Raw genomic sequence first — 20055 nt, forward strand, 5'->3', positions numbered from 1 at the left:
GCGGTGAGGAGGAGGATGTCTCGGCGGTGAGGAGGAGGATGTCTCGGCAGTGAGGAGGAGGATGTCTCGGCGGTGAGGAGGAGGATGTCTCGATGGTGAGGAGGAGGATGTCTCGATGGTGAGGAGGAGGATGTCTCGGCGGTGAGGAGGAGGATGTCTCTGCGGTGAGGAGGAGGATGTCTCGGCAGTGAGGAGGAGGATGTCTCGGCGGTGAGGAGGAGGATGTCTCGGCGGTGAGGAGGAGGATGTCTCGGCGGTGAGGAGGAGGATGTCTCGCAGATAGAGGTCCGGGTGTTAGATCCGGTGACTCCCCAGAGGTGTCGTTTTCCGTTGCTGGTGGAGTCTTTATATCCTGGGTGTGGACAGTAGCGCAGAAGTAACAGTTATGGCTGGCACCGCCATGATGGGAGTTGTAGTTGTGCAGGTTGGCGCTCACTGACTGTTGACGCTCTCACTCTCGTTATCACATTCATCAATGGGGCCGCCATTACACTTGATGGGCTACAGGGGGCGTTGGTTTCCCATCGGTGGAGCTGAAGCATGCAATACATAAAGTGGCCACCAGATGTCATCCCCGAGAAAAGGAGTCACAAGACGCCGTCCGCAGAGGAAGCGCATAAAATCCCAAAGTATCGCCAGTGTCTCCAACTCGGGGGCCGCCAGCTGGAGCCTTCGGCTGTCCAGGCATGCTGGGAGTTGTGGTTGTGCAACAGCTGGAGGCACCCTGGTTTGGAAACACTGCACTAGCCTACAGATCTCCAGGAGTTGCAAAACTACAACTCCCAAAACCTAGCCTGCTCTCTTCCAGAAACAGCGCCTCTCCTGTGCTCAGGTTGTGTGGTGGTATTGGAGGATAATACAATGGCGGCTCCTCGGGGTCGGCCCTAAAGCTTCAGCACAAAACCTTGTGGACAATTGGGGGCAGAGTTTGGGATCTGCCCCAGTTGTCAGAGACCCCTTTGTTGGTCTCATGGATGTGTAAGGGTTAACATTTGCCTCCTGTTTGTATAGAATGAGTGGATCTTTGGTCACATGACTCTCTCCACTCTGTTTCTATATTGAAACTACTAGAAGGACTTAGGGAGGAGTCTCAAGTCCAACCCTCCTTCCCCAGAAGACTGGACCCTGGCGGCCATATTGTTTATCAATTAGTTTCACTTTTGTATTTACCCTTTCAAGTTGGGTGGTGGCCAGTAACGATCGTACACCCCTCAGATATCCCAATATGTTGTCTCATTAGGCTAATTTGCCACTAAGGATTGTGGGAAAGTTGGGTGTGTATTATGAGGTTCTGAAGCAGCTGAGGTGTGTAAAATGAGGTTCTGCAGCACCTGTAGTATGTATTATGAGGTTCTGCAGCATCTGTTGTGTGTATTATGAGGTTCTGCAGAATCTGTTGTGTGTATTAAGAGGTTCTGCAGCATCTGAGGTGTGTATTATGAGGTTCTGCAGCAGCTGTGGTATGTATTATGAGGTTCTGCAGCAGCTGTGGTATGTATTGAGGTTCTGCAGCACCTGTTGTATGTATTATGAGGTTCTGCAGCACCTGAGGTATGTATTATGAGGTTCTGCAGCACCTGAGGTATGTATTATGAGGTTCTGCAGCATCTGAGGTGTGTATTATGAGGTTCTGCAGCACCTGTAGTATGTATTATGAGGTTCTGCAGCACCTGAGGTATGTATTATGAGGTTCTGCAGCACCTGTAGTATGTATTATGAGGTTCTGCAGCACCTGTAGTATGTATTATGAGGTTCTGCAGCACCTGAGGTATGTATTATGAGGTTCTGCAGCACCTGTTGTATGTATTATGAGGTTCTGCAGCATCTGAGGTGTGTATTATGAGGTTCTGCAGCATCTGAGGTATGTATTATGAGGTTCTGCAGCATCTGAGGTGTGTATTATGAGGTTCTGCAGCATCTGAGGTGTGTATTATGAGGTTCTGCAGCATCTGAGGTGTGTATTATGAGGTTCTGCAGCACCTGTGGTATGTATTATGAGGTTCTGCAGCATCTTAGGTATGTATTATGAGGTTCTGCAGCATCTGAGGTGTGTATTATGAGGTTCTGCAGCACCTGTGGTATGTATTATGAGGTTCTGCAGCATCTGAGGTGTGTATTATGAGGTTCTGCAGCACCTGTGGTGTGTATTATGAGGTTCTGCAGCACCTGTGGTTTGTATTATGAGGTTCTGCAGCACCTGTGGTATGTATTATGAGGTTCTGCAGCACCTGTTGTATGTATTATGAGGTTCTGCAGCACCTGTGGTATGTATTATGAGGTTCTGCAGCATCTGAGGTGTGTATTATGAGGTTCTGCAGCACCTGAGGTATGTATTATGAGGTTCTGCAGCACCTGAGGTATGTATTATGAGGTTCTGCAGCATCTGAGGTGTGTACAATAAGGCGGCTGATGTTGCAGGGGTCCGCCTGGTCCCTGCAGCTGTCACCTCCGCTGTGCTGGAATCTCATGGACACCGAGTGATGGGTTTTGGTCGATTATTGCAGGAGATGATGAGTTTTTCCCCCGGAGCGAGAGGACGGGGCCCGGGAGGGTGGGATCTGGAGTCCTGTCAGGAGCCGCTCCATCACATTCGCCGCCTTCTGAAGGTTGTTACATGTGATTAGAATCGTCGCTGCCAGATCTGCTGTTCCTGCAGAAGGGGGGGGGGGGGAGGGGAGGCATGGCGGAGACGATGAGGAGAGTCTTACAGAGAAGAAGTGACAGCGAGACAGAGGAAGACACAATAAACTGCAGGAAGAGCGAGAAATTACAGGGAAGGAAGAACCAGCACCAAGATTATTATTAGAGACGAGAAGAAGAGGAACAAGACTCCTCCCAATCATCAGGACCGAGGAAAAGTGCAAAAGAAAGTGGATGGGATAGGAGAAAAGAAGATGGTGAGAGGATAGACGGGACCAAGATAGTGGAGAAGGTGAGAGGATAGACGGGACCAAGATAGTGGAGAAGGTGAGAGGATAGACGGGACCAGGATAGTGGAGAAGGTGAGAGGATAGACGGGACCAAGACAGTGGAGAAGGTGAGAGGATAGACGGGACCAGGATAGTGGAGAAGGTGAGAGGATAGACAGGACCAAGACAGTGGAGAAGGTGAGAGGATAGACGGGACCAGGATAGTGGAGAAGGTGAGAGGATAGACGGGACCAGGATAGTGGAGAAGGTGAGAGGATAGACAGGACCAAGACAGTGGAGAAGGTGAGAGGATAGACGGGACCAGGATAGTGGAGAAGGTGAGAGGATAGACGGGACCAGGATAGTGGAGAAGGTGAGAGGATAGACGGGACTAGGATAGTGAAGAAGGTGAGAAGATAGACAGGACCAAGATAGTGGAGAAGGTGAGAGGATAGACAGGACCAAGATAGTGGAGAAGGTGAGAGGATAGACGGGACCAAGATAGTGGAGAAGGTGAGAAGATAGACAGGACCAAGATAGTGGAGAAGGTGAGAGGATAGACGGGACCAAGATAGTGGAGAAGGTGAGAGGATAGACGGGACCAAGATAGTGGAGAAGGTGAGAGGATAGACGGGACCAAGATAGTGGAGAAGGTGAGAAGATAGACAGGACCAAGATAGTGGAGAAGGTGAGAGGATAGACAGGACCAAGATAGTGGAGAAGGTGAGAGGATAGACAGGACCAAGATAGTGGAGAAGGTGAGAGGATAGACGGGACCAAGATAGTGGAGAAGGTGAGAGGATAGACAGGACCAGGATAGTGGAGAAGGTGAGAGGATAGACGGGACCAGGATAGCAAAGAAGGTGAGAGGATAGACAGGACCAGGATAGTGGAGAAGGTGAGAAGATAGACGGGACCAGGATAGTGAAGAAGGTGAGAAGATAGACGGGACCAGGATAGCGAAGAAGGTGAGAGGATAGACGGGACCAAGATAGCGGAGAAGGTGAGAAGATAGACGGGACCAGGATAGCGAAGAAGGTGAGAGGATAGACGGGACCAAGATAGCGAAGAAGGTGAGAGGATAGACGGGACCAAGATAGCGGAGAAGGTGAGAAGATAGACGGGACCAAGATAGCGGAGAAGGTGAGAAGATAGACGGGACCAGGATAGCGAAGAAGGTGAGAGGATAGACGGGACCAAGATAGCGAAGAAGGTGAGAGGATAGACGGGACCAAGATAGCGGAGAAGGTGAGAGGATAGACGGGACCAAGATAGCGAAGAAGGTGAGAGGATAGACAGGACCAGGATAGTGAAGAAGGTGAGAAGATAGACGGGACCAGGATAGCGAAGAAGGTGAGAGGATAGACGGGACCAAGATAGTGGAGAAGGTGAGAAGATAGACGGGACCAAGATAGTGGAGAAGGTGAGAAGATAGACGGGACCAGGATAGTGAAGAAGGTGAGAAGATAGACGGGACCAGGATAGCGAAGAAGGTGAGAGGATAGACGGGACCAAGATAGTGGAGAAGGTGAGAAGATAGACGGGACCAGGATAGTGAAGAAGGTGAGAAGATAGGACCAGGATAGCGAAGAAGGTGAGAGGATAGACGGGACCAGGATAGTGGAGAAGGTGAGAGGATAGACGGGACTAGGATAGTGAAGAAGGTGAGAGGATAGACGGGACTAGGATAGTGGAGAAGGTGAGAAGATAGACGAGACCAGGATAGTGGAGAAGGTTAGAAGATAGACGGGACCAAGATAGTGGAGAAGGTGAGAAGATAGACGGGACCAGGAAAGTAAAGAAGGTGAGAGGATAGACAGGACCAAGATAGTGGAGAAGATAAACGGGACCAGGATAGCGGAGATGGTGAGAACATAGACGAGGCCGGGATAGTAAACAAGGTGAGAGGATAGACCAGACCGGAATAGTGAAGAAGGTGAGAGGATAGAGGAGACCAGGATGGTAAAGAAGGTGAAAAGATAGATGAGGCTGGGATAGTGGAGAAGGTGAGAAGATAGACAGGACGGGACCAGGATAGTGGAGAAGGTGAGGGGATAGACGGGACCGGGATAGTGGAGAAGATAGACAGGACGGGACCGGGATAGTGGAGAAGGTGAGGGGATAGACGGGACCGGGATAGTGGAGAAGGTAGAAGGACCTGGGGTAGTGGAGAAGGTGAAAAGAAAGACGGGACCAGGAGAGGAAAGAAGGTAGAAGGGACCGGGATAGAAAAGATGATGAGAGGATAGATGGGACCAGGATAGTGGAGAATGTGAGAAGATAGAGGGGACTAGGATAAGAAAGAAGGTGAGAGGATAGACAGGACAATGGTGGTGAAGAAGGTGAGGCAATGAGATGGAACTAGAGTTGGGATAGTGAAATAAGATGGGACCAGAGTTCAGATAGTGGTAAAAGAACAAGTTATGGTGGAACCAGGGTGGGGACGGTGGAGAAGATACAAGAGGATTAGGGTCAGGATGGTGAAAAGGGTTTAGGGTCAATGGAGAGATACTTGGCAGAGAGTAGACATCTGCAATGGTCACGTCTTGGTAGGATAATCCTTCATTGCTCACCAAATGGATGAACGGTGGGGTGGACTGTACGGCAAAGAGATGGAGGGAGCACCCCCCAATGGGCGGCAGGTCTGGATGGCGGCCTTCCTTTGCTTCATCATCTTTCTCACAACCTTGGGGAACTCTCTCCTTATCTTACTCATCTTCACCCAGAGGTCCCTGAGGAACACCTCCAACTATTTCCTGGTGTCCCTCTTCATGTCGGACCTGATGGTGGGGCTGGTGGTGATGCCGCCGGCCATGCTGAATGAACTGTACGGGAGGTGGGTGTTAGACGTGGAGTTCTGCTGTATCTGGTATTCCTTTGATGTCATGTGCTGCAGCGCCTCCATACTGAACCTGTGCGTCATCAGCCTGGACCGCTACCTCCTCATCATCTCCCCGCTCAAGTACAAGCTCCGCATGACGTCCTGCCGGGCCCTTGGCCTCATTCTAGCCACGTGGACATTGGCAGCTCTGGCCTCTTTCTTGCCCATTGAGATGGGTTGGCATGAGCAGGACCTGGAGCTGCAACCATCAAACCTAACCTCACTGGAGGGAAAACAGTGCCGCCTGCTGGTCAGTCTACCCTACGCGCTGATCGCCTCCTGCCTGACCTTCTTCCTCCCATCAGCCGCCATCTCCTTCACCTACTGCCGGATCTTACTGGCCGCGCGGAAACAAGCGGTGCAGGTGGCCTCCCTGACCACCAATGTGCCCACCATGTCAGAGGACCACGTACAGGTAAGTACAACCCTCACCATCCACCTGCTTGTGCCCCACATCAGTGATTTGTGGGAACGTGTAAAAGAGTAGTGGTACTGGCCAGTGTCCATATATACAGGACAGGAGAAGTGGTACTGTGCAGTGTATATATATACAGAATGACAGCAGATACCGAGGATTGCACCCAGTATACAGGACAGGAGAAGAGGTACTGTTCAGTGTCCCTATATACAGAATAAGAGCAGATACTGAGGATTACACCCAGTATACAGAAGTTGTACCTTGGATCCGTCATCCTCCTCCTGACGGTTCTGTAGTTTTGCTCCCCGGCAGAACAGCCGCTATGATGAGTCACATGTCTCCCCCCTGTAATATGTTTCCAGTCCTGAACATGAGAGTTGTGGGCTCCCGTCTTCTGCCAGGCTCGGCTCCAGCGCACCCGCATGCATAAAACATCCACACCCCTCTACCCTCTGCTGCAGGGTAACCGGTGCCAACTCCATGTGTGTACAGGGGGTGGGGGGAGCTGCAATGATCTGCAGAAGTTTCCATCCTCCTGATTTCAGCAACACATTGGCCATAAACTCTTCCTCAGCTCGACTTAAAGTCAACTGGCCCCAGAAAGTTCTAAAGATTTGTAAATTACTTTTATTTAATAATCCTCATCCTTCCAGTACTTATCAGCTGCTGTATGCTCCACAGGAAGTTGTGTAGTTCTTTCCAGTCTGACCACAGTGCTCTCTGCTAACACCTCTGTCCATGTCAGGAACTGTCCAAAGCAGGAGAAAATCTCTACAGTAAACCACAGTGCCCCCTAGACCCAAAGCATCAGCATAATGCAGTGGTTCCCAACCATGGTGCCTCCAGCTGTTGCAAAACTACAACTCCAAGCTGGGAGTTGTAGTTTTGCAACACCTGGAAGCATCATGGTTGACAAACACTGATGTATTGAGATAAGTTCTGCAGAAGTTCTGTGCTTAGGTGACTGATACCATGTCCTCCCTTCCATAGGACACTAAATTGTAGAATTGCTCCTTAACGGAGCTGTCTTTTTTTTTTTTGTCGGGCCCCATTGCTGAGACCCCCCATTTACAGCAGTCTACGGGTGTACAGAACCAAAGAAGAGCTGTAAAGAGTTAATCTGCTAGACCAGGCCATAGCTGACTTTAAAGGGTTAATCTGCTAGACCAGGACATAGCTGACTGTAAAGGGTTAATCTGCTAGACCAGGACATAGCCGACGGTAAAGGGTTATTCTGCTAGATCACGACATAGCTGACGGTAAAGGGTTATTCTGCAAGACCAGGGCATAGCTGACGGTAAAGGGTTAATCTGCAAGACCAGGACATAGCTGACGGTAAAGGGTTAATCTGCAAGACCAGGACATAGCTGACGGTAAAGGGTTAATCTGCTAGACCAGGACATAGCTGACGGTAAAGGGTTAATCTGCTAGACCAGGACATAGCTGACGGTAAAGGGTTAATCTGCTAGACCAGGACATAGCTGACGGTAAAGGGTTAATCTGCTAGACCAGGACATAGCTGACGGTAAAGGGTTAATCTGCTAGACCAGGACATAGCTGACGGTAAAGGGTTAATCTGCTAGACCAGGACATAGCTGACGGTAAAGGGTTAATCTGCTAGACCAGGACATAGCTGACGGTAAAGGGTTAATCTGCTAGACCAGGACATAGCTGACGGTAAAGGGTTAATCTGCTAGACCAGGACATAGCTGACGGTAAAGGGTTAATCTGCTAGACCAGGACATAGCTGACGGTAAAGGGTTAATCTGCTAGACCAGGACATAGCTGACGGTAAAGGGTTAATCTGCTAGACCAGGACATAGCTGACGGTAAAGGGTTAATCTGCTAGACCAGGACATAGCTGACGGTAAAGGGTTAATCTGCTAGACCAGGACACAGCTGACGGTAAAGGGTTAATCTGCTAGACCAGGACACAGCTGACGGTAAAGGGTTAATCTGCTAGACCAGGACACAGCTGACGGTAAAGGGTTAATCTGCTAGACCAGGACACAGCTGACGGTAAAGGGTTAATCTGCTAGACCAGGACACAGCTGACGGTAAAGGGTTAATCTGCTAGACCAGGACATAGCTGACGGTAAAGGGTTAATCTGCTAGACCAGGACATAGCTGACGGTAAAGGGTTAATCTGCTAGACCAGGACATAGCTGACAGTAAAGGGTTAATCTGCTAGACCAGGACATAGCTGACGGTAAAGGGTTAATCTGCTAGACCAGGACATAGCTGACGGTAAAGGGTTAATCTGCAAGACCAGGACATAGCTGACGGTAAAGGGTTAATCTGCTAGACCAGGACATAGCTGACGGTAAAGGGTTAATCTGCTAGACCAGGACATAGCTGACGGTAAAGGGTTAATCTGCTAGACCAGGACATAGCTGACGGTAAAGGGTTAATCTGCTAGACCAGGACATAGCTGACGGTAAAGGGTTAATCTGCTAGACCAGGACATAGCTGATGGTAACATTTTTGTTTACACCCTGCAGCTGAAAAACTCACACAAGCTGATACTATTCACATCTGAAGGTTTGGTACACTTGTCTCCTGTCCTCGGAGCGATGCAGCCTGGACTCTAGACTGATACATTGTAACAAATTATTATTCGCACAGGTGAGAGGTTTGTGCTGCCGGAGGACAGACTAGACTGACAAGGATTCTGCATCAGCTGCACCTCCCGCCGTGTACACATATTGTACCAGACCCTCAGCTCTGAACAGTATTGAGTCCGGCTAAATTATCACCTAAACCCAAATATTAGAACAGGGGTCCTCACTACGGCCACATGCGGCAAAGTACATTTATCCTGCCCGCCTGCCGCCGCTGCCTAAGGACATCCCTGTGTCCCGAAAGATGTGTCCGGTTACCTCTCTGCGGCTCCGAGTTTACTTTAAAAACGCAGGGGCCGCCGGGAGGTAGCGCATGAAGGGACGTCACTGCGTGCACCCACAGCAACGGAGAGCGGAGCAGCGACCAGGACGTGCGCTGGCCAGCATAGTAAGGGTTACCAGCACGGTCTGAGGGACACTGAACTGGCCCTGTTTAAAAAGTTTGAGGACCCCTGTATTAGAAAGTTACAGAACTTTACATTAATGATTAAGCTTTACCCTGAGCTGCAGCAACGGACGCCCCCCCCCCCTGCTGTCATGTCCCCCCCCCTCCTGCTGTCATGTCTCCCCCCCCCCCTGCTGTCATGTCCCCCCCCCTCCTGCTGTCATGTCTCCCCCCCCTCCTGCTGTCATGTCTCCCCCCCCCCTCCTGCTGTCATGTCTCCCCCCCTCCTGCTGTCATGTCTCCCCCCCCCCTCCTGCTGTCATGTCCCCCCCCCTGCTGTCATGTCCCCCCCCCCTGCTGTCATGTCTCCCCCCCCCTGCTGTCATATCCCCCCCTCCTGCTGTCATGTCTCCCCCCCCCTCCTGCTGTCATGTCCCCCCCCCCGCTGTCATATCCCCCCCTCCTGCTGTCATGTCTCCCCCCCCCTCCTGCTGTCATGCCTGCCCCCCCCCTCCTGTCATGTCCCCCCCCCTCCTGCTGTCATGTCTCCCCCCCCCCTCCTGCTGTCATGTCTCCCCCCCCTCCTGCTGTCATGTCTCCCCCCCCCTCCTGTCATGTCTCCCCCCCCCTCCTGTCATGTCCCCCCCCTCCTGCTGTCATGTCCCCCCCCTCCTGCTGTCATGTCCCCCCCCTCCTGCTGTCATGTCCCCCCCCCCCCTCCTGCTGTCATGTCCCCCCCCCCTCCTGCTGTCATGTCCCCCCCTCCTGCTGTCATGTCCCCCCCCCCTCCTGCTGTCATGTCTCCCCCCCCCCCTCCTGCTGTCATGTCTCCCCCCCCTCCTGCTGTCATGTCCCCCCCCCTCCTGCTGTCATGTCTCCCCCCCCCCCTCCTGCTGTCATGTCCCCCCCCCCCCCTCCTGCTGTCATGTCCCCCCCCCCCCCTCCTGCTGTCATGTCCCCCCCCTCCTGCTGTCATGTCCCCCCCCTCCTGTATTACACTTTCCGGGGACAGATGGGAGAGCGGTGGTTACGTGAGCGCAGGCGCCAGAGGAATCCGCACCGCCGGGGGACTGATCTGCGGATGATCAGGGGTCATGTGACGGTGGAGAGGAGTCCGGCGCTTATGTTCTGTTCAGATAACAAAATAATAAACACAATTCGGCTTCTACAGAAAAAGGTTTTTGTACAAATCGAAACGCGTCCTGAAAAAACGAAACGTGAGCGACAGAATAATCTAAACCGGAAACCGAACCACATGACACAAGAGAAGGAGAACACCATCCCACCAGGACTTATCCTCCAGGGCTGCACTCACTATTCTGCTGTTACACCAGGACTTATCCTCCAGAGCTGCACTCACTATTCTGCTGTTACACCAGGACTTATCCTCCAGAGCTGCACTCACTATTCTGCTGTTACACCAGGACTTATCCTCCAGAGCTGCACTCACTATTCTGCTGTTACACCAGGACTTATCCTCCAGGGCTGCACTCACTATTCTGCTGTTACACCAGGACTTATCCTCCAGGGCTGCACTCACTATTCTGCTGTTACACCAGGACTTATCCTCCAGAGCTGCACTCACTATTCTGCTGTTACACCAGGACTTATCCTCCAGAGCTGCACTCACTATTCTGCTGTTACACCAGGACTTATCCTCCAGAGGTGCACTCACTATTTTGTTACACCAGGTCTTATCCTCCAGAGCTGCACTCACTATTCTGCTGTTACACCAGGTCTTATCCTCCAGAGCTGCACTCACTATTCTGCTGTTACATCACGTCTTATCCTCCAGAGCTGCACTCACTATACTGCTGTTACATCACATCTTATCCTCCAGAGCTGCACTCACTATTCGGCTATTACATCAGGTCTTATCCTCCAGGGCTGCACTCACTATTCTGCTGTTACATCACGTCTTATCCTCCAGAGCTGCACTCACTATTCTGCTGTTACATCACGTCTTATCCTCCAGAGCTGCACTCACTATTCGGCTATTACATCACGTCTTATCCTCCAGAGCTGCACTCACTATTCTGCTGTTACATCGTGTCTTATCCTCCAGAGCTGCACTCACTATTTTGCTGTTACATCATGTCTTATCCTCCAGAGCTGCACTCACTATTCTGCTGTTACATCACGTCTTATCCTCCAGAGCTGCACTCACTATTCTGCTGTTACATCACGTCTTATCCTCCAGAGCTGCACTCACTATTCGGCTATTACATCACGTCTTATCCTCCAGAGCTGCACTCACTATTCTGCTGTTACATCACGTCTTATCCTCCAGAGCTGCACTCACTATTCTGCTGTTACATCACGTCTTATCCTCCAGAGCTGCACTCACTATTTTGCTGTTACATCATGTCTTATCCTCCAGAGCTGCACTCACTATTCTGCTGTTACATCATGTCTAATCCTCCAGAGCTGCACTCACTATTCTGCTGTTAAAATAATCTTATCCTCCAGGGGTGCACTCACTATTCTGCTGTTACACCAGGTCTTATCCTCCAGAGCTGCACTCACTATTCGGCTGTTACATCAGGTCTTATCCTCCAGAGCTGCACTCACTATTCTGCTGTTACATCACGTCTTATCCTCCAGAGCTGCACTCACTATTCTGCTGTTACACCAGGTCTTATCCTCCAGAGCTGCACTCACTATTCGGCTGTTACATCAGGTCTTATCCTCCAGAGCTGCACTCACTATTCTGCTGTTAAAATAATCTTATCCTCCAGAGGTGCACTCACTATTCTGCTGTTACACCAGGTCTTATCCTCCAGAGCTGCCCTCACTATTCTGCTGTTACATCATGTCTTATCCCCAGAGCTGCACTCACTATTCTGCTGTTAAAATAATCTTATCCTCCAGAGGTGCACTCACTATTCTGCTGTTACACCAGGTCTTATCCTCCAGAGCTGCCCTCACTATTCTGCTGTTACATCCTGTCTTATCCCCAGAGCTGCACTCACTATTCTGCTGTTACATCATGTCTTATCCCCAGAGCTGCACTCACTATTCTGCTGTTAAAATAATCTTATCCTCCAGAGCTGCACTCACTATTCTGCTGTTACATCACGTCTTATCCTCCAGAGCTGCACTCACTATTTTGCTGTTACATCATGTCTTATCCTCCAGAGCTGCACTCACTATTCTGCTGTTACATCATGTCTTATCCTCCAGAGCTGCACTCACTATTCTGCTGTTAAAATAATCTTATCCTCCAGAGGTGCACTCACTATTCTGCTGTTACACCAGGTCTTATCCTCCAGAGCTGCACTCACTATTCTGCTGTTACATCCTGTCTTATCCTCCAGAGCTGCACTCACTATTCTGCTGTTACATCCTGTCTTATCCTCCAGAGCTGCACTCACTATTCTGCTGTTACATCATGTCTTATCCCCAGAGCTGCACTCACTATTCTGCTGTTACATCATGTCTTTTTCTCCAGTGCTGCACTCACTATTCTGCTGTTACATCAGGTCTTATCCCCAGAACTGCACTCACTATTCTGCTGTTACATGTCTTATCCCCAGAGCTGCACTCACTATTCTGCTGTTACATCATGTATTATCCTCCAGAGCTGCACTCACTATTCTGCTGTTACATCCTGTCTTATCCTCCAGAGCTGCGCTCACTATTCTGCTGTTACATCCTGTCTTATCCTCCAGAGCTGCACTCACTATTCTGCTGTTACATCCCGTCTTATCCTCCAGAGCTGCACTCACTATTCTGCTGTTACATCATGTCTTATCCCCAGAGCTGCACTCACTATTCTGCTGTTACATCATGTATTATCCTCCAGAGCTGCACTCACTATTCTGCTGTTACATCCTGTCTTATCCTCCAGAGCTGCGCTCACTATTCTGCTGTTACATCAGGTCTTATCCTCCAGAGCTGCACTCACTATTCTGCTGTTACACCCCGTCTTATCCTCTAGAGCTGCACTCACTATTCTGCTGTTACATCAGGTCTTAGCTGCACTCACCTTCACCCCCTCCTCTCTGTCAGGTGATGATATAACTCCGCCCCTTTCTCTCTTGGCGTTCCAGGTGCTTGCGGTTCCGGAGGGCAGGAAGTTTGTCACCAAGCACAGTAAGAAGGCTCTGAAGGCGAGTCTGACCCTGGGCATCCTGCTGGGCATGTTCTTCGTGGCCTGGCTTCCCTTCTTTGTCGCCAACGTGGTTCAGGTAAGGCGGATCCACGAAATGGTGATACTGCAAAACTACAACTCCCATCATGCCCTGTGAAGGATAAAGGGAAAGGTAGTTTTGCAGAAGCTGTAGAGCCCCAGATTAAGGAATACGGCCCCATATAATCAGGTCTAAGCTCCTCAGGGGAGGAGCTAAGGGGAGAAGCCATTATCAAGCTCTCTGATTGGCTCAACTAATGTCCAATAGATGGCGCCAGTAATATTAGAGCAGCTATGAGGTATAAGGGGCCGGCTCTGCAGAGTTCCCCTATAAGTAGTTCTGTATTAGGACACGATGGCACCTTGTGCCCCCTGGTGACCGTTCCTGTTCCCTGCAGGCCGTCTGTGACTGCGTCCCCCCGGGCCTGTTTGATGTCCTGACGTGGCTGGGATACTGCAACAGCACCATGAACCCCATCATCTACCCGCTCTTCATGAGGGACTTCAAGCGCGCCATGGGGAAGTACCTGCCCTGCTGCCGGCGGCGCTCACGAGTCATCTCCCTGTCCGTGCGCAACTCCAACAGCGCCCCCCGCCTGGGGCTGTCACTGAGGAACGTCCTGACCCTGCGCGGCGGGGAGACCGACTCCATCTACTCCGCCACTATGGGCAACGAGCACCTGCTGCAGAACTACAAGGACCACAGCACCGACCCGCTGCCCGTCACCGCCGCCGACTCCGTCAACCTCTTCGACCTGGAGCAGGAGATGCAGATCCAACAGCTGAACACACCCATGGACTGAGAAGCGTGCAAGACTACCAACGGCTGTCCGGGCATGCTGGGAGTTGTAGTTCTGCACTAGGCCCGGCCTGAAGCCCTGAAATGCTGGGAGTTGTAGTTCTGCACTAGGCCCGGCCCGAAGCCCTGAAAGGCTGGGAGTTGTAGTTCTGCACTAGGCCCGGCCCGAAGCCCTGAAAGGCTGGGAGTTGTAGTTCTGCACTAGGTCCAGCCCGAAGCCCTGAAAGGCTGGGAGTTGTAGTTCTGCACTAGGCCCGGCCCGAAGCCCTGAAAGGCTGAGAGTTGTAGTTCTGCACTAGGCCCGGCCCGAAGCCCTGAAAGGCTGGGAGTTGTAGTTCTGCACTAGGCCCGGCCCGAAGCCCTGAAAGGCTGAGAGTTGAAGTTCTGCACTAGGCCCGGCCCGAAGCCCTGAAAGGCTGGGAGTTGTAGTTCTGCACTAGGCCCGGCCCGATGCCCCGAAAGGCTGGGAGTTGTAGTTCTGCACTAGGCCCGGCCCGAAGCCCTGAAAGGCTGAGAGTTGTAGTTCTGCACTAGGCCCGGCCCGAAGCCCTGAAAGGCTGGGAGTTGTAGTTCTGCACTAGGCCCGGCCCGAAGCCCTGAAAGGCTGGGAGTTGGTTTTGCCACATCTGGCGGTCCACAGTTAGAAAACTACTGATCTAGGGGCCCCAAGAACCGAACCTGTTCATCCTGAACCTCCTGGTTCACAAGAAAAAAATCCAAAGCTCCGCCCTTGAAGTAATTCAGCCCCACCCCTCTTGGGGCGATCTACGATTGCAGCTCTATGTGACTGTGAATGCAGCTCTGGAGGTGACTGATTATAGAAAGCTGTGTGGAGTCTCTCGGAGTTCTCCCACCTGGGGGTCTTTGATGTCCCGCCCACTTGACCCCTGACCTGATGACATTCGGCACAGTCAATTAAAGCTCTTCTCTCTGGTTATTTCTGTAAAAAAAAAAAAAAAGTATAATAAAGTATAATTCAGTGACATTTGATGATCGCGCCCTCCGCAGGACATGGGGGGAGGGGGGGGGGAGGGGGCGCCCGGCGGGGGGCAGAACAAGCGCAATGACATTACGGAAATGTCAGGTATTTACCAGATGGAATCATTAAAAGGGAGAAAGTGTCCTAAAACGGATCGGGCGCTGAAGCAAGGTTTTATTTTAACCCAATATATAGATAAGACAGGATCCGCCATTCACTATAGACTGACCCCTCCTGTTCTGTAGAGATCACTTCTCAGCAGTCTCCTCCTCATCATCACAGACAGGATTACACTGACAGGTAACACCTATATATAGATAACACAGGATCCACCATTCACTATAGACTGACAGGTAACACCTATATATAGATAACACAGGATCCACCATTCACTATAGACTGACAGGTAACACCTATATATAGATAACACAGGATCCACCATTCACTATAGACTGACAGGTAACACCTATATATAGATAACACAGGATCCGCCATTCACTATAGACTGACAGGTAACACCTATATATAGATAACACAGGATCCGCCATTCACTATAGACTGACAGGTAACACCTATATATAGATAACACAGGATCAACCATTCACTATAGACTGACAGGTAACACCTATATATAGATTACACAGGATCCACCATTCACTATAGACTGACAGGTAACACCTATATATATAGATAACACAGGATCCACCATTCACTATAGACTGACCCCTCCTGTTCTGTAGAGATCACTTCTCAGCAGTCTCCTCCTCCTCATCACAGACAGGATTACACTGACAGGTAACACCTATATACAGATAACACAGGATCCGCCATTCACTATAGACTGACCCCTCCCCTCCAGCTCTATCTGTATACTGCTGCTATCTCTATGGAATCAGGATATATAGTAGTTATACACCTCCCCTCCAGATGTATATACTGCTGCTGCTATCTCTAAGGGATCAGGATATATAGTAGTCATACTCCTCCCCTTCAGCTCTCTGTATACTGCTGCTATTTCTATGGGATCAGGAGATATAATAGTTTTACACTTTCCCTCCAGCTCTATCTGTATACTGCTGCTATCTCTATAGGATCAGGATATATAGTAGTTATACCCCTCCCCTCCAGCTCTATCTGTATACTGCTGCTATCTCTATAGGATCAGGATACATAGTAGTTATACCCCTCCCCTCCAGCTCTATCTGTATACTGCTGCTATCTCTATGGAATCAGGATATATAGTAGTTATACACCTCCCATCCAGCTCTATCTGTATACTGCTGCTATCTCTATGTGATCAGGATATATAGTAGTTATACCCCTCCCCTCCAGCTCTATCTGTATACTGCTGCTATCTTTATGGGATCAGGATATATAGTAGTTATACACCTCTCCTCCAGCTCTCTCTGTATACTGCTGCTATCTAAATGTGATCAGGATATATAGTAGTTATACACCTCCCCTCCAGCTCTGTCTGTATACTGCTGCTATCTCTATGGGATCAGTATATATAGTAGTTATACACCTTCCCTCCAGCTCTATCTGTATATTGCTGCTATCTTGATAGGATCAGTATATATAGTAGTTATACCCCTCCAGCTCTATCTGTATACTGCTGTAGATAACGCTACAGGATCATCATAATACATCTCAAACGTGATTTTAGGTCATTTCACTTTCACTTCATTATAATATTTCCCTAAATAAATGCACTTTAAATAAGAAAGTGCATCAAAACTGCATGTGAACTGCCCCCAACCCACTGGGTGACCTCCAGCACCAGCAGCCTGATTATATAACCAGGTGCAGTGATGAGATTCCACCCACTCTCTCTGCAAAGCCAGAGGATTCATGGGAAATGTAGGCAGCATTAGGAAATCATTTCAGTGATAAAACAGCAATCAGTATGGCTGAAAACTCTTCACCTGCCACATTGGCTAAAACAGGTAAGCACAGAACATACACAAGAACCAGCACATAATAGTCTGTGCTGCTCTATAGAAACAAGAAATACACTTTTGATGGAGGGCTTCTTTAAAGGGGTTCTCCGCCCCTAGACATATCCAAAAGGATAAGAGATAAGATCACTGGGGACCCCCGCGATCTCCCTGCTGCCCCCGGTGTTCGTTTAGAGCGTCGGAGGCTCGTAGTCACGCCCACGTCCCCTCAATGCAAGTCTATGGGAGGGGGCGTGGCTTCTGCCCCGCATCGGCAGTCATCCGGCATGGAGCGAAGTTTACTCTGTCCGTGGTGCCGCAGCCGAGATCGTGAGGGTCCCCAGCGGCAGGACCCCAGTGATCAGACATCTTATCCCCTTTCCTTTGGATAGAAGATAAGATGTCTAGGGGCGGAGTACCCCTTTAAGAAAACTTGATGTGAATGAGAATCACTGTTTAAAATTTCTGCTGTAATTTGACCAAAATCTGCCGTGAAATCTACAAGAGGAATTCAGGTCAAATCTGGTGAAATGTCGATACAAATTTTAAAACCTTTTTTTTTTTTAAATAAATAAAATATATATATAAAAAATATATATATATATAAAAAAAAATATATAAAAAAAAATATATATATATATAGAAAACATATATAAAAAAAAATATGTATATAAAAAAAAATATATAAAATATATATATAAAAAAAACATATATAAAAAAAATATATATATATATATATATATATATATATATATATATATATATATATATATAAAAATATATATAAAAAAATATATATATAAAAAAAAATATATAAAAAATATATATATATATAAAAAAATATATAAAAAAAAATATGTATATAAAAAAAATATAAAAAAAATATGTATATAAAAAAATATACATAAAAAAATATATAAAAAAAATATGTATATAAAAAAAAATATATATATAAAAAAATATGTATATAATATACATAAAAAAAATATATATAAAAAAATATATATAAAAAAAATATATATAAAAAATATATAAAAAAAAATATGTATATAAAAAAAAATATATATATAAAAAAATATGTATATAAAAAAAATATATATATAAAAAAATATGTATATAAAAAAATATACATAAAAAAATATATACAATAAAATTGAGATTGAAATAAAAAAAGCAAACAAACCCCTGTGTGACCAGAGCTGAGGATGTGGCGTTCATTAGGGCGATATAGAATCCGGGTCATTCCGCGCAGTGTGCACAGGGCCTAAGCCTGTCCTATAATCCGCCGGGCGCTGACCGTACGACCGGATACATATAAAGCTTCACACCAGACACCGTATTACTGATGAGCGGTTTTTTTAAAAAAAAGACGCTTTTTATTGGCAGCAGAAGATCATGTGACCTCTTTAGGCAGCGGCGTTAAATCCCGTCGACATGTCCGCAGCGTCACCTCCAGGAGGATACGGTCTGCCTTACCGGAAAAAGGCGCAATGTGTCAGGTGACCCGCTCGTAGACATTCTCTGGGTATCACAGTATCTAAGCCATTGAGTCTGGGTCACCCTACAGCGGTCGTTTCTTCGCCGTTCCTCCCCTGATCTTTCGCCGCGGTGTTGTTGTTGGCGCAGTCCTTACAGAGCGTCCCCTCCGCCCGCGCGGTGCTGCATCGGGGGCACCGGGCAGAGTCTGGGGCTGTGTCGGTGACCGGCTCCCAGTCCCACGGTGAAGCGTCCTCCTCGCTACGTGTTTGTTCCGGTGCCGCGCCGCTCTGCGCCGGAGCGAGGATTCCCAGTTGGAGGATTCCGCTCTGCTCCTCCAGACGACACTCCTGAGTCTTGATGCCCACGGCCTTCAGGATGGTGTCCATCTGCTTCATGTAGTCCAGGTGCCCGTTCACCTACGGGGGAGGGGAGAGACGTCAACATCAGTTAGAAGGATGCCATATATATCCCTGCTTTCCCAACCAGGGTGCCTCCAGCTGTTGCAAAACTACAACTCCCAGCATGCCCGGACAGCCAACGGCTGGGAGTTGTAGTTTTGCAACAGCTGGAAGCACCCTGGTTAGAAAAACATTGTGCTTTTCTGTGGGTCAGTCTGGTGATCACATGACCCAGTGACAGTAATGAAATACATTGATGCAACGGCTGTCCGGGCATGCTGGGAATTGTAGTTTTGCAACAGCTGGAAGCACCCTGATTAGAAAAACATTGTGATTTTCTGCGGGTCAGACTGGTGATAACATGACCCAGTGACAGTAATGAAATACATTGATGCAAAAACTGTCCGGGCATGCTGGGAGTTGTAGTTTTGCAACAGCTGGAAGCACCCTGGTTAGAAAAACATTGTGCTTTTCTGTGGGTCAGTCAGATGATCACATGACCCAGTGACAGTAATGAAACACATTGATGCAACGGCTGTCCGGGCATGCTGGGAGTTGTAGTTTTGCAACAGCTGGAGGCACACTGGATGGGAAAGACTGCTATGGATCATTCATCTCCAACCAGGGTGCCTCCAGCTGCTGCAAACTACAAGTCTCAGAATGCCTGGACATCCAACGGCTCTCTGAGCATGCTGAGAGTTGTAGTTTTGCAACAGCTGTACGGCCGCAAGTTGGACACCTAAGCCTCAGAGCAGTGTTTCCCAACAAGGGGGCCTCCAGCTGTTGCAAAACTACAACTCCCAGCATGCTCAGAGAGCCGTTGGATGTCCAGGAATTCTGAGACTTGTAGTTTGCAGCAGCTGGAGGCACCCTGGTTGGAGATGAATGATCCATAGCAGTCTTTCCCATCCAGTGTGCCTCCAGCTGTTGCTAAACTACAACTCTCAGCATGCCTGGACAGCCTTTGCATCAATGTATTTCATTACTGTCACTGTGTCATGTGATCACTAGTCTGACCCACAGAAAAGCACAATGTTTTTCTAATCATTGTGCCTCCAGCTGTTGCAAAACTACAACTCTCAGCATGCCCGGACAGCAAGAGGCTACAGCTGGAGGC

The 20055-nt window shown here is 48.9% G+C and overlaps 2 protein-coding genes across 6 annotated transcripts in view; one reads left to right on the forward strand and one right to left on the reverse strand.

Annotated features, from left to right (window-relative positions):
* Positions 1-4332: 4332 nt before the first annotated feature.
* Positions 4333-15130, forward strand: HTR6 (5-hydroxytryptamine receptor 6). Its single transcript, XM_056543007.1, has 3 exons — positions 4333-6205; positions 13267-13404; positions 13745-15130. The coding sequence occupies exons 1-3, from the start codon at positions 5486-5488 to the stop codon at positions 14147-14149; spliced, it is 1263 nt and encodes a 420-aa protein (XP_056398982.1). The 5' UTR covers positions 4333-5485; the 3' UTR covers positions 14150-15130.
* A 3179-nt stretch (positions 15131-18309) lies between these two features.
* The window catches only part of TMCO4 (transmembrane and coiled-coil domains 4), a 110856-nt gene continuing 109110 nt past the window's right edge, over positions 18310-20055 (reverse strand). For 4 of the 5 annotated variants that reach the window (XM_056542802.1, XM_056542803.1, XM_056542801.1 and 1 more), the window contains one exon: positions 18311-18956. In XM_056542802.1, coding sequence (XP_056398777.1) covers positions 18618-18956 — 339 coding nt within the window. In that variant the 3' untranslated portion in view covers positions 18311-18617. Of the gene's footprint in view, positions 18957-20055 lie in introns of all 5 variants that reach the window. The other variant, XM_056542804.1, reaches the window with a different exon arrangement.

Source organism: Hyla sarda, chromosome 10, assembly GCF_029499605.1.
Source record: "Hyla sarda isolate aHylSar1 chromosome 10, aHylSar1.hap1, whole genome shotgun sequence".
NCBI classification, from domain to species: domain Eukaryota; kingdom Metazoa; phylum Chordata; class Amphibia; order Anura; family Hylidae; genus Hyla; species Hyla sarda.

Excerpts from the sequence above, each read along its gene's own strand:
- HTR6 (XM_056543007.1), top strand. The coding sequence starts at position 5,486 with ATGGATGAACGGTGGGGTGGACTGTACGGCAAAGAGATGGAGGGAGCA. Across the intron at positions 6,206-13,266 it reads TGTCAGAGGACCACGTACAG|GTGCTTGCGGTTCCGGAGGG; the intron begins GTAAGTACAACC and ends TTGGCGTTCCAG. Across the intron at positions 13,405-13,744 it reads TTGTCGCCAACGTGGTTCAG|GCCGTCTGTGACTGCGTCCC; the intron begins GTAAGGCGGATC and ends TGTTCCCTGCAG.